The sequence below is a fragment of the Globicephala melas genome, chromosome X, assembly GCF_963455315.2.
Source record: "Globicephala melas chromosome X, mGloMel1.2, whole genome shotgun sequence".
NCBI classification, from domain to species: Eukaryota; Metazoa; Chordata; class Mammalia; order Artiodactyla; family Delphinidae; genus Globicephala; species Globicephala melas.
The window spans coordinates 56,411,945-56,426,606 of record NC_083335.1 but is presented as its reverse complement, the minus strand read 5'-3'; the positions used below and the strand labels follow the sequence as shown (position 1 = coordinate 56,426,606).

General features: G+C 37.9%; 1 protein-coding gene and 1 pseudogene across 2 annotated transcripts in view; both read left to right on the top strand.

The window, feature by feature from the left end:
• LOC115849259 (uncharacterized) overlaps positions 1–13,461 on the top strand; it is a 61,824-nt gene extending 48,363 nt beyond the window's left edge. For both annotated transcript variants that reach the window (XM_060292945.1, XM_060292944.1), the window contains one exon: positions 12,905–13,461. In XM_060292945.1, coding sequence (XP_060148928.1) covers positions 12,905–13,036 — 132 coding nt within the window. In that variant the 3' untranslated portion in view covers positions 13,037–13,461. The remainder of the gene's footprint in view (positions 1–12,904) is intronic.
• LOC132593293 (V-type proton ATPase subunit B, brain isoform pseudogene) lies at positions 383–5,118 on the top strand (annotated as a pseudogene).
• Positions 13,462–14,662: the final 1,201 nt, after the last annotated feature.

Below are 14,662 nucleotides of genomic sequence, written 5' to 3'. Positions count from 1 at the left end.
TAACCTTCCCCAAAAAACCCACAGTGGAGAGAGTGATATCACCAAGATGGCAACATATGTCGTTCCTGACTTCACTCCCCCTCAGAAGAAGAACTAATATCTATTCAAGTACGTGGCACTCCTGAAAGAATTCTAGAAATAAGGGTGAGACTAAAGCACCCCCTGCACCACAGAGAGCAAAAGATACTGCTTCGGAAGGATAAGAGAAGCTGCTACACAATGACTGCATTGTCCCTCCCATTGCCAGTGTAGCAACACACAGAGAAGTCTTCCCTGAGTCTCTGGTTCCTCCAGTGGGAAAGGAGAGGCGAGGGGGACAACAAACCTCCTAAGTTTCTTGGAGCCCCTACTCATGTGGGAGCCCCTATTCTGGTCTCGCTACATGGAGACTGCAGGGAAATCTGCAGGGCTCAACCACTGGGAATCTGACTGTTATGGAGAAGAGAGAAGGGGCTTGCAACAAAGATCTTGGCAGACCAAGTTCATACCTGCAGTGCCCAAGTAGTAATCCTAATTAATGGCTTTGCCCATATGCAGAACCAAGTCAGTGGTGCACTTTGGCTAGGGAACCCATTAGGATGCAGATCTGACTGATTTGGGTACTCAAATGAGGAGTTTTTCTGGCCGTAGAGCCTGGACCAAGGAGTCTGAGGCAAGGAGCTGAGTCATAGATCCATCCACTAGGAAGAGTGTCTCCCAGCCCCATCTGATGAGTAGCTAGTGAGAGCACCGGGAAGTTGTGTAGCCTAGCAACACTCCAGCTGAGAGACATGCAGAGCTGATTGCCCCCAGAGTAAAGCCAATACTGGGCATGGAGGGTTCTCTTGCTAAGCCCAGGCAGGGGGATTAACTCATAGCCAAGGCTGAGGGTAGCTCCCAACCCCTCGAGACTAGAAAGCCTGCTTGGAGAAAAATGGGAGTTGCCTGGAGTGACCCTTCACTGTCCCACTCAAGCAAGTGACCTGAAACATAGCCCCACCCATTGTGGCTCCAGAGCTCCATCTGACCACAAGAGCTGGCAAGAACCCCTAGAAGCTGTGTAACCAGCAATGCTTGAGCCAAGATGCGGGCCTGCCCAGGCAAGGGAACTGAGACATATTCCCACTCACTGTGGACAGTATCTCTCACCCCATCTGATCAGAAAGGCTGGCAAAAAAACTGGAAGCTGTGCAGCCTAGCAGCACTCAAGGCAAGAGGCAGGCAGGCAGAGCTGATAGTTTGCAGAGCAAAGCCAATGAACCTGTTCGGCCAGAGAACTTGGAGTGCAGGTTGGCTTTAGTTAAGACAACAAAGAGCTTTACTGGCTTTATGTTGCTTCTCTCACTGCACCCAGGCAGGAAAATTAATTCATAGCCCTGCTCATTGCTGAATACAGCCTCTAGCCTACCTAACCAGGGAACCTAATCAGAGCACACAGGAAGCTGCATAGCCCATCCAACAGCCCAGACTAGAGTGGCACTTGAACAGAGAGCACAAGCCATGTCTTTCCCCATTTGCAGAAAAAAACTGGTGGTCTCACCTGATCAGGGAATTCAGTGCACACAGTTGCCTGATCTGGGTTCCCAAACAATAAGCCCATACAGGTCCTTGCTACCCTACCAGGGAGTGAAGCTAATTCATAGTCCCATCTACTACTGAATATAGTACCCAGTCCCAACCATCTAGTAAGCCTGACCAGAGAATCCAGGAAAGTACAGCACCATCTAACAGCCTTACTTGGGTAGGGAACCAAGCCAGCAGTCCTATCCAACTGTTCTCAGCCAGTGGCACACCATCCCATCCCCAACCTCAGAGCTTGAACAGTTGCCTCCCTCCACCCCCAGCATAACAGTAGGCCCCACTTGCCTAAGTATATTACCAACAAATATGCCTAGAGATCCAAACTGAGCTGACTGGTGAAGATCCGTCTCTGCCAAGGCAAACCTGTAAAGTCTGTATGAGGACGCCAGTTACTCAAATGTGCAGATACCAATGTAAGGAATCAAGGATAATGAAAAACCAAGAAAATATGACACCAACAAAGGAAACTAATAAAGCTCCAAGAACTGACGCTAACAAAATGGAGATCTATGAACTGTCAGACAAATAATTCAGAATAATTCTCTTAAGGAAATCTAGCAAAATACAAGAACACACACAAAAAAAAACTAAATGAAATTAGGAAAACTGCTTTCATGGATGGAGGTCAGGCCTGCAGCCAGAGGGAGGTGTTGTTCAGTGGAGAGGCTGCTCTGCAGGAGGACACCTAGATATCAGAGAAGGCCAGAGCTGAAAAGTACCCTGCAGGTCATATAGTCTAACCCTCTCATTTTACAGTGAGAAGCCTAAGGTTATGGGAGGGACAGGGCTTGCCAGGATTTAGACACCTGATTATTGGCAGAGCAGGAAAATTCCAGGTTTCTTAAGTCTTGTTTGACCTTTTTCTACCATTAACTTTTTTCAGCTCAAGGCTCTCTTTGGGGAAGACAAGCAGCTTTGCCCATATTATATAGCATATATCCAAAGCATATGCACTGATATGTTTAAGTGTTGTGATTGTAAAAAGACCTTAATAAACCAGGCTTAAGTGGACTGCTCAGCAGTTCTGAAAGAAATGGTTCTTGATTACTAAACAATACAATTGTGTAGCATCAGACCTCTTCATAGCTTCCTTAGGAACTGGGGATGAGCCCTGGAAGTAGACTCTTTAAAACTTAGGAAAGCACCTGTTGTTTCCCCAGGTTGTAAGACTATGTTTGCACTGGTTAATTGCCAGAGTGCCTGTTTGTGGCTCATTGGTTAAAAAGAATTTCAGATGAAGGGTATCAGTCTGGGCGCTCTCCTGCCTGACTAATCCTGTCCTGATCAGTCACTGGGTCATGTGACAGCACTGCAGTGTAAGGAAGAAGGAAAAGACTTGATTCTATGGTTTGAGGAGATGTGCTTTTACAAAAATTTTTTTTATTGAAATATAGTTGATTTAGAATATTGTGTTAGTTTCAGGTGTACAGCAAAGTGATTCAGTATATATGCTCTTTTTAAGACTCTTTTCCCTTATAGGTTATTACAAGATATTGAGTATAGTTCCCTGTGCTATACACTAGGTCCCTGTTGGTGATCTATTTTATAAACAGTAGTGTGTATATTTTAATCCCAAACTCCTAATTTATCCCTCCTCTCCCAGATGTGCTTTTTATAATGGGAATTATTTGCATTAGAGAATGCCTTTGGGGAGTTTATGTGAGCTGAAGTAGATGTGTCAAGTAACTGACACATGTTGCATTCTTATGACAATAAATTTATACCTGACAATTATAAATACTCTTTTATGAATTTCATTTATATGTTTTGCCCCTAGGAGGGGCAGCTTCTAGGAAAAGATTATAAGGGGCAGCTGTCATTTTTCCATATAATTATTCACTCAATCTCAATTCAGAGAGTATCAACTGAAACAATAACATAGTTTAAAGAGTACTCCATGACTAAGGTTGTAAACCCTTAAGGGAGATGACTATGATTTCTCAACATTCTGTGTGTGCTTAGCCAGTGACCGAAGAACTTCTCCAGTGGCTACACTCCATTGGAGAAAGGTTGTTTTTCAGTAATGATACAGAGTGTCCCAGACCACAAAAAAATGAACAGTTCAGTTTTAGAATTTGAGCAGCAGCATAGAGTTAAAGAACAAGTGATGAGCCAGACAGTTGATTTTAGAAAGTCTTTGAAAAACAATGTTTGCATGCTTTTAAAATGAGAACAATGAAGAAATTGTTTTAGGGCATACAAGACAGTATCAGGAGTCAATGGTCCACTAGTGATCTTAGTTCATGTTAAGTTTCCCAGATATGCTGAGATTGTGCACTTGACATTACCTGATGGCATGAAGCGGAGTGGGCAAGTTCTAGAAGTCAGTGGTTCCAAAGCAGTCGTTCAGGTATTTGAAGGGACTTCAGGTATAGATGTCAAGAAAATGTCCCGTGAATTTACTGAGGATATTCTCCAAACACCAGTGTCTAAGGAGGTGCTTGGTGGGGTATTCAATGGATTAGAAAAAACAATCAACAGAGGTCCTGTTGTACTGGCTGAAGAGTTCATTGACATCATGGGCCAGGCAATCAATCCTCAGTGTTGAAGCTATTCAGAGGAGATGATTCAGACTGGTATTTTGCCCATAGATGGCATGAAAATTCCTGTCTTCTCTGAAGATGGCTTACCACACAATTAGATTGCAGCTCTAATCTATTGCCAGCCTGGTATGGTAAAAAAAAATCCAAAGATGTAGTGGACTACAATGAGGAAAATTTTGTGATTGTGTTTGCTGCTATGGGTGTAAACATGGAAACTGCCCGGTTCTTCAAATCTGACTTTGAAGAAAACGGCTCAAGGGGCAATGCCTGCCTCTTTTTTAACTTGGCTAAAGACCCAGCTATTGAGCAAATTATCACTCCTCACTTGGCTCTAACCACAGCTGAGTAGTGAAGATCAGTGTGAAAAACATGTATTGGTTACCCTAACAGACATGAGTTCTTATGCTGAAGCACTTTGAGAGGTTTCAGCAGCCCAGGAAGGAGGTTCCTGGTCAACGAGGCTTCCAAAATTATATGTATACAGATTTACCCACAATACATTAATGTGCTGGTCGAGTGGAAGGTAGAAATGACTCTATTACTCAAATTCCTATTCTCACCATGCGTAACAATGATATCACTCACTGAATCCCTGACTTGACTGGATATATTACAGAGTGGCAGATCTACACACGGACAGATTTCCCCACCTATTAATGTGCTGCCCTCATTATCACAGTTAATGAAGTCTACTATTGAAGAAGGTATAACCAGAAAGGATCATGCCAATGTATCTAACCAGTTGTATGCATGCTATGCTATTGGTAAGGATGCACAAGCCATGAAAGCTGTAGTTGGAGACAAAGCCCTTACCTCAGATGATCTTCTTTACTTGGAATTTCTGCAGAAGTTTGAGAAGAACTTTATTGCTCAGAGTCCTTGTGAAAATCGCCCTGTCTATGAGACTTTGAACATTGGCTGGCAGCTGCTTCAAACCTTCTCCAAAGAAATGCTGAAGAGAATCCCTCAGAGCACCCTGAGCAAATTATACCCTCAAGACTCTGCAAAGCATTAACTGCTACTTCATCACTGGCTTGATGCTTTTGTGAAATACTGGTTCTATTTTCTTTATTCCTTTTGCACTCCCCCATCCCTACCTTTGTGTTGGAGTTTACTGTGTTACCCTGTAATTAAAAACAAGGAATAGATAACAAAAAACTGAAATTACAAAAACAGTACATGAACAAAATGACAAGTTCAGCAAAGAAATAGAAACCATCAGAACAACCCAACCAGAAATCCTAGAGTTGGAAAATATGAAAACTGAACTGAAGAATCCAATAGAGTTTCAAAAGCAGACTCGACCATGCAGAAGAAACAATCAGCAACCTGGAAGACTGGACATTTAAAATTATCCAGTCAGAGAAGCAAAGGAAAGAAGAATGCAAAAGAGTGAAGAAAGACTATGGGACTTATGGGACACAATGAAAAGAAACAATATTTGCATGATTGGAATTCCAGAAGGAGAAAAGAAAGAGAAAGAAACAGAAAGTATATTTATAGCAATAATGGCTGAAAACTTCCTGAACCTGGGGAGAGAAATTGACATCCAGATCCATGAGGCCCAAAGGACCCCAAATTGGTTGAACCCAAATAGGGCTACACTGAGACATTATTTAAATTGTCAAAAGTCAAAGGCAATGAAGAATTTTAAAAGCAGCAAGACTAAAGAGAGAAGTTACATAAAAGGGAACCCCCATGAGATTATCAGCAGATTTCTCAAAAGAAACTTTTCAGGCCAGGAGAGAATGGGATGACATTCAAAATATTGAAAAAAAAAAACCTGTCAACCAATAATTGTATACCCAGTGAAGCTGTCCTTCAGAACTGAAGGAGGGATAATGACTTTCCTGAAAAAATAAAAAGGCTAAAGGAGTTTATTACCATGTGACCTACCTTACAAGAAATGCTAAAGGGAGTTCTCTGAGTGGAAGTAAAAGCACATTAATTAACATCATAAAAACATTAAAAAGGTAGCAAAAACTCACTGTTAATGGTAAATATATACTCAAAGTTAGATTCTATAATATGGTAATGGTGGTGCATAATTCACTTACAACTCTAGTTTAAATGTTTAAGAAAATGAATGTCATAAAGATAACCATAACTACAATAACCTGTTATTAGTTACACAACATAATATATGTAAATTATAACAGCAGTAACATAAAATGTAAGAGGGAAGAGAAGGAAAAGTGTAAAGTTTAGGAATTTCATTGAAGTTAAGCTGTTATATATATTTTATGTAAGCCTCATGATAACCATAAGGGAAAAAATCTGCTGCAATTACACAAAAGAATAGGATAAAGATGTCAAAGCTTACTGATACCAAAAGCATCAAAACACAAAAAAAGAGAGCAGGATAAGAAACAAGAAACAATGGCTCTACAAAACAACCAGAAAAAAATTAACAAATTGGTAATAGTAAGTCCTTATTTATCAATAATTACCTTAAACTGAAATAGATTAAATTCTCCAATCAAAAGACATGAAATAACTGAATGGATTTAAAAAAAAAAAAACAAGATCCAATGATTGGTTGCCTACGAGAGACTTACTTTAGCCTTAGATGAATAGACTGAGAGTGAAGGGATAGAAAAAGACATTTCAAACAAATGGTGACCAAAAACAAAAGCAGAAGTAGCTATTCTTATATGAGAAAAAAATGGACTTTAAACTAAAATTGGTAAAAAGAGACAAAGAAGGTCATAATATAATGATAAAGTAGTCAATCCATCAAGAAGATATAACAATTGCAAATATTTATGCACCCAACATTGGAGCAACTAAATATATAAAACAAACAATAACACATTAAAAGGAGAAATAAACAGTAATACAATAACATTTGGGGACTTTAATACCCTATTCTCAACAATTGATAGATCAGCCAGAGAATTAATAAAGAAACAGTGGATTTGGATTTGAACAATGCTATAGTCCAATTGACCTTACAGAACATTCTATCAAACAACATCGGAATATACATTCTTATCAATTGCACATGGAACATTATTTAGAATAGACCATACATTAGGCCACAAAACAAGTCTTAGTGACTTGAAGAAGACTGAAATCATACCAATTACCTTTTCTGACCACAATGGCATGAAACTAGAAATCAATAACAAGAGAAAATTGGTAAATTCACAAACACATAGAAATTAAACAACACTCTCCTGAACAACCACTGGATCAAAAAATACATTAAAAGAGAAATTAAAAATTTCTTGAGACAAACGAAAATGGAAGCACAACATATGAGAACTTATGGGATGCAGCAAAAGCAGTTCTAAGAGGGAATTTCATAGCAATAAATGACTACATTATGAAGCAAGAAAGATCCCAAATAAACAACCTAACTCTATGCCTTAAGTAATAGAAAAAGAACTAACTGAGCTATTTACAATAGTATCAAAAACAGTAAACTACTTAGGAATAAATTTAACCAATGACGTGAAAGATCCAAGAATACTCAATGGAGAAAAGAGAGTCTTTTCAATAAATGGTGCTGGGAAAATTGGATATTCACATGTAATAGAATGAAACTTGACCCCTCTCTTATACCACTTACAAAAATTAACTCAAAATGTGTTAAAAACTTAAATGTAAGACCTGAAACCATGAAAATTCTAAGAGAAAGCATAGGAACAAATCTTCTTGACACAAGTCTCAGTAATTATATTTTGGAAACTCACACCTAAAGCACAAACAACAAAATAAAAAATAAACAAGTGGGATAACATCAAACTAAAAAGCTTCTGTACAGCAAAAGAAACCATCAACAGAGTAAAAAGACAACCTATAGAATGGGGAAAATATTTGCAAACCATATATCTGATAAGAGGTTAATATCCAAAATATATAAAGAACTAATCCAACTTAACAGGAAAATAATAATTAAATTTAAAATAGTCAAAGGACCTGAATAGACATTTTTCCAAGGAAGATATATTAATGGCCAATGTTTACATGAAAATAATGCTCAACATCACTATTCATTAGGGAAAAGCAAATTAAAACCACAATAAGATATCGCCTCACACCTGTTAGAATGGCTATCATTAAAAAGACAAGTGATAACAAATGCTGATGTGGATGTGGAGAAAAGAGAACCCTGGTGCACTGTTGGTGGGATTGTAAATTGGTATAAGATTTTTCAAAAACTTAAAAACAGAGCTACCATATGATCCAGCAATTTCATTTCTGGGAATATATCCAAAAGAAATGAAAACATTAATTCAAAAAGAGATCTGCACCCTCATGCCCATAGCAGCATTATTTACAATGGCCAAGACATGGAAACAACCTAAACATCCATCAATGGATGAATGGATGAAGAAGTTGTGGTATGTGTATATATATATACCACACACAATGGAATATTATTCAGCAAGATAAAAATGAGGAAATCCTACCATTTGCAACAACATGGATGGTCCTTGAAGTGGAATGTAAAACAAACAAATGAAAAACCACCAAACTCATAGAAAAAGAAATCAGATTTGTGGTTACCAGAAGTGGGGGTGAAGGGAGGGGAATTGGAGGAAGGTGGTCAAAAGGTATAAATTTCCAATTATAAGATAAATAACTACTAGGGATGTAATGTACCACATGATAACTATAGTTAACACTGATGTATGATACATAGGAAAGTTGTTAAGAGAGTAGATCCTAAGTATTCTCATCACAAGGAAAAAAAATTTTTTCCCTCTTATTGTAGCTATATGAGATGATGGATGTTAACTAAACCTGTTGTAATTATTTCACGATATATGTAAATCAAACCATCGTGCTGTACCCCTTAATCTTATACAGTGATGCATGTTAATTGTTTCTCATTAAAATTGGGAGAAAAAAACACTGTGAATTGATGAGTGACCTCAGAGAGGTAAAGAAAGGAAATACAAATGTGGAGTTTTAGTGACGTACAAGAGAAAGGCAAAATGCTGGATGTGTGATGGAATAAAAACTGATTTTTCACACGTTAGATAAATGGTACCATGTATGTGGACCAGTGATTCTGGAAGATAGAACTGGGAAGAAACTGGGAATTTTTAAGTGACATATTAAATCAGAAAGAGAAGGAAATAGAGAATGGTACTGAACTCATTGTGGGTCAATACACGTGGAAATCCAAGAGAAAATACAATCTAAATAATGAAAGAGGAAAGACTAATATTGAGAATATAGCAGGTAAACTCTCTGGGTTTGAATGCAGGTGACATCATATTAGTTTTGATCTATGTATTAGTTCTCTGTTGCTGCATAACAAATTACCATAGACTCTGCAGTTTAAAGAATTATACATTTATTGTGTCACAATTTACGTGGGTCAGGAGTCTGGATATGGCTTTTCTGGGTGCTCTGCTCAGGGTTGCACCAAGCTGCAATCAAGGTGTCAGGCAGGCTGTATTCTCATCTGGAGTTTGGGTCCTCTTCTACGTTCACATGGTTGTTGGTAGAATCCAGTTCCTTAGGAATCACTTAGGTGATTCCGCCCACCCTGCCCCATATCTTTCCTTGCTGGCTGACAACTAGGGGGTCACTGTCGGTCTGTAGAGGCTACCTACAGTTGCCACTTGGCCTTCTGACAGACTCTCTCACAACATTACAGCTTTCTTCAAGGCCAGCAGAAGAAGCTTCAGCTCCATTCTCCTAAGATGGAGTCATATAAGAAAATCTATTCAAGGGAATAACTATTCCATTGACATTTCCTATTATTTTCTCCATATTCTATTGGCTAAAAGCGAATCACAGGTTCTGCTCACACTCAAGGGTAGGGGGTTACACAGGGGACATGACTCATTGGAGGGTCATTCTTTAGGGTGTGTCCAGATAAATAGCAGGTTACCACTTAAAGTGGACTAAAATGGTACTAAAACAGCATTTTACTGGAAGACTAGGTGAACAGGAAAAAAATAGTGACCCTTAAAGATTATAGAATTATAGAAATCTTGGGACAGATAGATTAATCTTTTAAAACTGAGTGAAGTTAACAGAGTAACATGACATTTTTCATTCACTCAACTAATTTGTTGCCCATTACATGCCAAGCACTGTTGTGGTAGTTAAAGAATGATGAAAGAAAAGTTCCTGCTCCATGGAGCTGTAATATAGTGGGGGAAATATATTAAGCAAATAAACACATATAGGATTACTAACTGTGATAAGTGCTATGAGGAAATAGCTCAGAGGGTAGTGAGAGAAAATAACGAAGTTGGTGCAGTCACTTTCAATGCAGTGCGCATATCAATTTTACCCTTAATTACAGTCACTAAAAGAAAAGCAGTAATATACAAGAGTTGGACAAGAGACTTAAAAGGGAAGAAGTGGGCTGTAGCTCCCTTTTGTGGCTACCTCAGTCAAAAAGTAGTAGCAATTTCTAAGTAGGGGCAAGGTTGGAAGTGGAGGAGGCAAGGTAAGAGAAAAAGTTGAAGTGAAGTTGATATTGATAAGGGTAGAAGGTAGTGCACCAAACAAGAAAACAATATGCCAAGAGCTCCTTACTTAATACCTAGGGAAATTTTCATCTGAGTTTCTTTTAACAACTTCAACTTATCTTTTTCTCAAGAAATCTTTCATTGTACTATCATTTAAAGGACACAAGAGACCAAGCTCAGCATTTTATTAAACCATATTATTAAGATTGCTCTCATTACATATACCTGTAAGCCCCTGATAAGCAAACCTAAAAGCTTATTTTAAGACTTTACCTTACTTGACGTCTCTGTTGGCATTTGACACTCACTGCTTCCTGACTCTTCATTTGACTGCCAGGGTACCACTGCCCTGGTTGTCTGCATACTTCTCTGATTATTATTCCTCAAACTCCTTCTGAAACACTTCCAACTCTGTCCACAACTTAAATGGTGCTGTTTTTTCAGGGTTCCATCTTGTTTGTGAATTTCAAATCTAATTTCAACTCATAGAAGTTTCTCTAGATCTAGACCAGTGATTCTAGTAATCTACAGGATATCTGTACATTTGTATGTCTAGCAGGCCCCTTAAAGACCTATGTCATTATCTCTTCACTCCACCCTGCTCCTCTCCTGTATTCTGTATTAAAGTGAATGGTGCCATCTACCCAATCATCTAAAACTGAAGTCTGTGAGCACTAGGAGGCTCTTTTCTCTCCTTTACTGCTCTCTCTAAATCTAATCATGCACAAAGTCATGTGTTATTAATGTTTTCCCTTAAATCTAGGGTGACCATCTCACCACAATTTGCTTGGGACAGTCTTGGTTTTAAAAGTGAAAGTCCCACATTCCAGGAACCCCCTCAGTTCTGGGAAAACTCAATCTCTCTGCCACGGACTAAATTCAGGTCTTCAGCATGTCCCTTCTAAATTATTACCAACTAATTCCTCTGCCACCTGTGTCTCTATTTCAGGCTTAACTGTCACACAGCTGCCAAAGTTATTATCTTAAAACCAAATATGATCTTATTGTTATCTAGCTTAAAAGACCATACTTGATCCTTATTACAAATAGGTCAAAGTCAAAATTCCTCAAGTAAGCATAATGTGAAGGATTTTAGCTCCCCTGATCTCTCCAGCTCTACAGCTTCATCTCTGGCTGATCTTAGGTTTGCACTCTATGTTCCAGCCATACCACATGTATGGTTTCTCAAGTATATGGTTCCAAAGCATTTATGGTTCCATGCCTGGAAAACTCCTAGTCATCCTAATATGTACTTTGAATATCACATTCATGAAGCCTTTCCCAAACCTTTAAGCAGAGGTAGTGCTCTATCCTCTGCCCTCCCAGCAGCACTATTATTGCCTTCATTCTTATACTAAGATATTATGTTATAATTATTTATCTACCTGACTATTGGTATGTGTCTTCCACTTGATTTTTAATTCATCCAGATCAAGAACCCTCACTTATTCATTATTGTATCCTTAGTGCCAAGTACAATGCCTGCCACAGAGTGGTGGTCAACATATGTGTATATGTGCACATATGTGTGTTTATCTTTGAACCATTCTCTTACAACTGAGGAAAGTGATCAGTGCAATATTTTCCAATAAAAATAGAGAATTCTCAAAATAAAGGCCTTCATTTCTTTCTCAGATCTGTTTTAAAATGCTATTTTTAAATGCTCATGAACATGTTTCTGAGGGTCTTTGCAATAGAAAAGTGCATCTGTGAGTAGAGATTAATTGTCAAAAAGTAACATGTTATGCTGAGAAAATGAGGTTTTAGCATGAACCCCTATCATAAAACAATATTATAGTGGTAACAGAAGTCTGGGCTACTATAACATAAACAATGTTGTTATAATAACATATGATGTGGAAACACTAGTAATGTAGTTTGTGAATAAGATCATACAACAAAAGAAAAGTGAGATACTTCATAAAAGCAACAAATGTAATTGTGCAGTTATATAGTACTAACATTCATCACTGCAAGATTAGAGTGTGGACTTTGGTACTGTAATTTCAGAAAAAAGAGGTATCTGTTTTTCTTCCATAAATTTGCTCCTGTAATGTTAGGTTCTTACTTTAGTACAGAGATTCTGGATTGGACAATATCTAAACTTGTCTAGGGAAACTGTACTATGAGTACAGGATTTAAAGGTTATTTAAAAGCAGCCAACAATTCAGTTGCTAAAAAAAAATTCTGTATGTGTGTGTTTTTAAATAACTAAAATGTATAATGGTGATTAAACAAATTTCTAAAATGATTCAGATATTATATGCACAATTTTCTAATACACAACATATCTAAACAAGAATAGAAATTTTATTAAATATCATTTAATTATGTTTGATATTTTTAACTTCCTTGCAGAGTTTGGCCACACCAGGAGTTCCAAAGTCAAGCTACACTCAAAGAGAGAGACAACAAATTGGATACCCAATTTCTGAAGAGCCAGAAATCCCTTATAAGATAGGACATGTGCAGACAAAACCCAACTATTAAACGTTTCCGGCAGAAAAAAATCTGTATATATATATAATTTATATATATTATATATACAATATAATTTGATCATTTTCAAAGCATACTTGGAATATTTTTAGAGAACTATGAGTATGAGTTACCTATGCTATAAATTATACTTTACCTTTCTTTCTGTATTAATGCCATCAATTGTTATCTCTTTATATGTTTAACTTTTCCTTCCCCCAACCCTTCCTTCTATGACCACAGAGCGAAACTTTCACTTCCAATATCCAACTTCTTTAACCAGCAGGAATGGCAAATACTTGTTATCTCCAAAATTCAGCATAACACTTGCTTACTGATTTATGACATGTATCTTTATGAAGTACTCAGTGAAATGCATAGAAGGTTGGTTGCAAATTGCTTATAGAGCATATTGAATACTTTTTAGTTACTGGATAAATCTATGGAATTGCACCAAAGCATTGGCATATAAATAATGAATTTTATTTGAAATGTGTGATTTGATTATAAATTAATTCCTTAAAATAAACTAAGAATTGCTAAATGATTTCTGTAACTGAGTGGTGTTGTGGAATGATCCCAAGATCTGGGTTGCTCCTTCCCCTTTTCCTTTCTTCCCTTATTCCTACTTCTCTTCCTTCATCCCTCCTTTCTTTAAAAGGCACTTATTTCACACCAACTATGTGCCAAGCACTGGTTAGTTGCAAAGGTATGAAGATGAATCTGAGATAGTCCCTGGAGCTCAGACTGGTAGAAGAGACAGAAACAAAAAACACTTATTATCCAATGTTATCAATACAATGATAAAAATGTATACAAGGAAGTAGGAGTTCAAAGAACAATTAACCAAGCCTAGGGAGAAGCATGATGATAATGGTGAAGGAAGAAGGCCATAAAAGAAGGTGATGCCTAAGCTGTCATAAAAGGTGAGTGGGAGTTAGCTTTATGAAGTGAGGTTGGGAGAGAGTTTTTGAGACAGAGGGAAAGCAAAAAGTGGAGAAATGAAAAACAACATGGAGTATGCAGGGAACTTCAAGTACTGCTGGCATGTAAAAGTGAGCAAGGGCATAAGATAAAAGATGAGGCTGAGGTGGTAGCCAAAAACTAGGTCATGGAGGATCTCATATGTCTTGTTAATGAGTTTAGACTAAATTTTATTGGTTATGGGGATCCTTTGAAGGGTTTTAAATAATCATAATCAGATTTTATGTTTAGATTGATCACTTTGATGGCTAAGTGGAGGATGGATTTAAAGGAGATGAGGGACTTCCCTGGTGGTCCTGTGGTTAAGACTCGGTGTTCCCAATGCAGGGGGCCCAGGTTTGATCACTGGTTAGGGAACTAGATCCTGCATGATGTAACTAAAGATCCTGCATGCCGCAATGAAGATCTTGAATGCTACAACTAAGACCCGGCACTGCCAAATAAATAAATAAATGTTTTTTTAAAAAATAAAGGAGACAAGATGAGAGGCAGAGCGACCAGTTAGAAGGTAGAGATGAGGAATCCTATCACTGTAGCAGTGAGAGAAATAGATTGAGAAGAAAGGCAGATTGAAGCAAATTCTAAGTAAACTGACAGGACATGGAGACTCATGAGATGTCACAGATGGGAGGAAGAAGTTATTATGATTGAAAG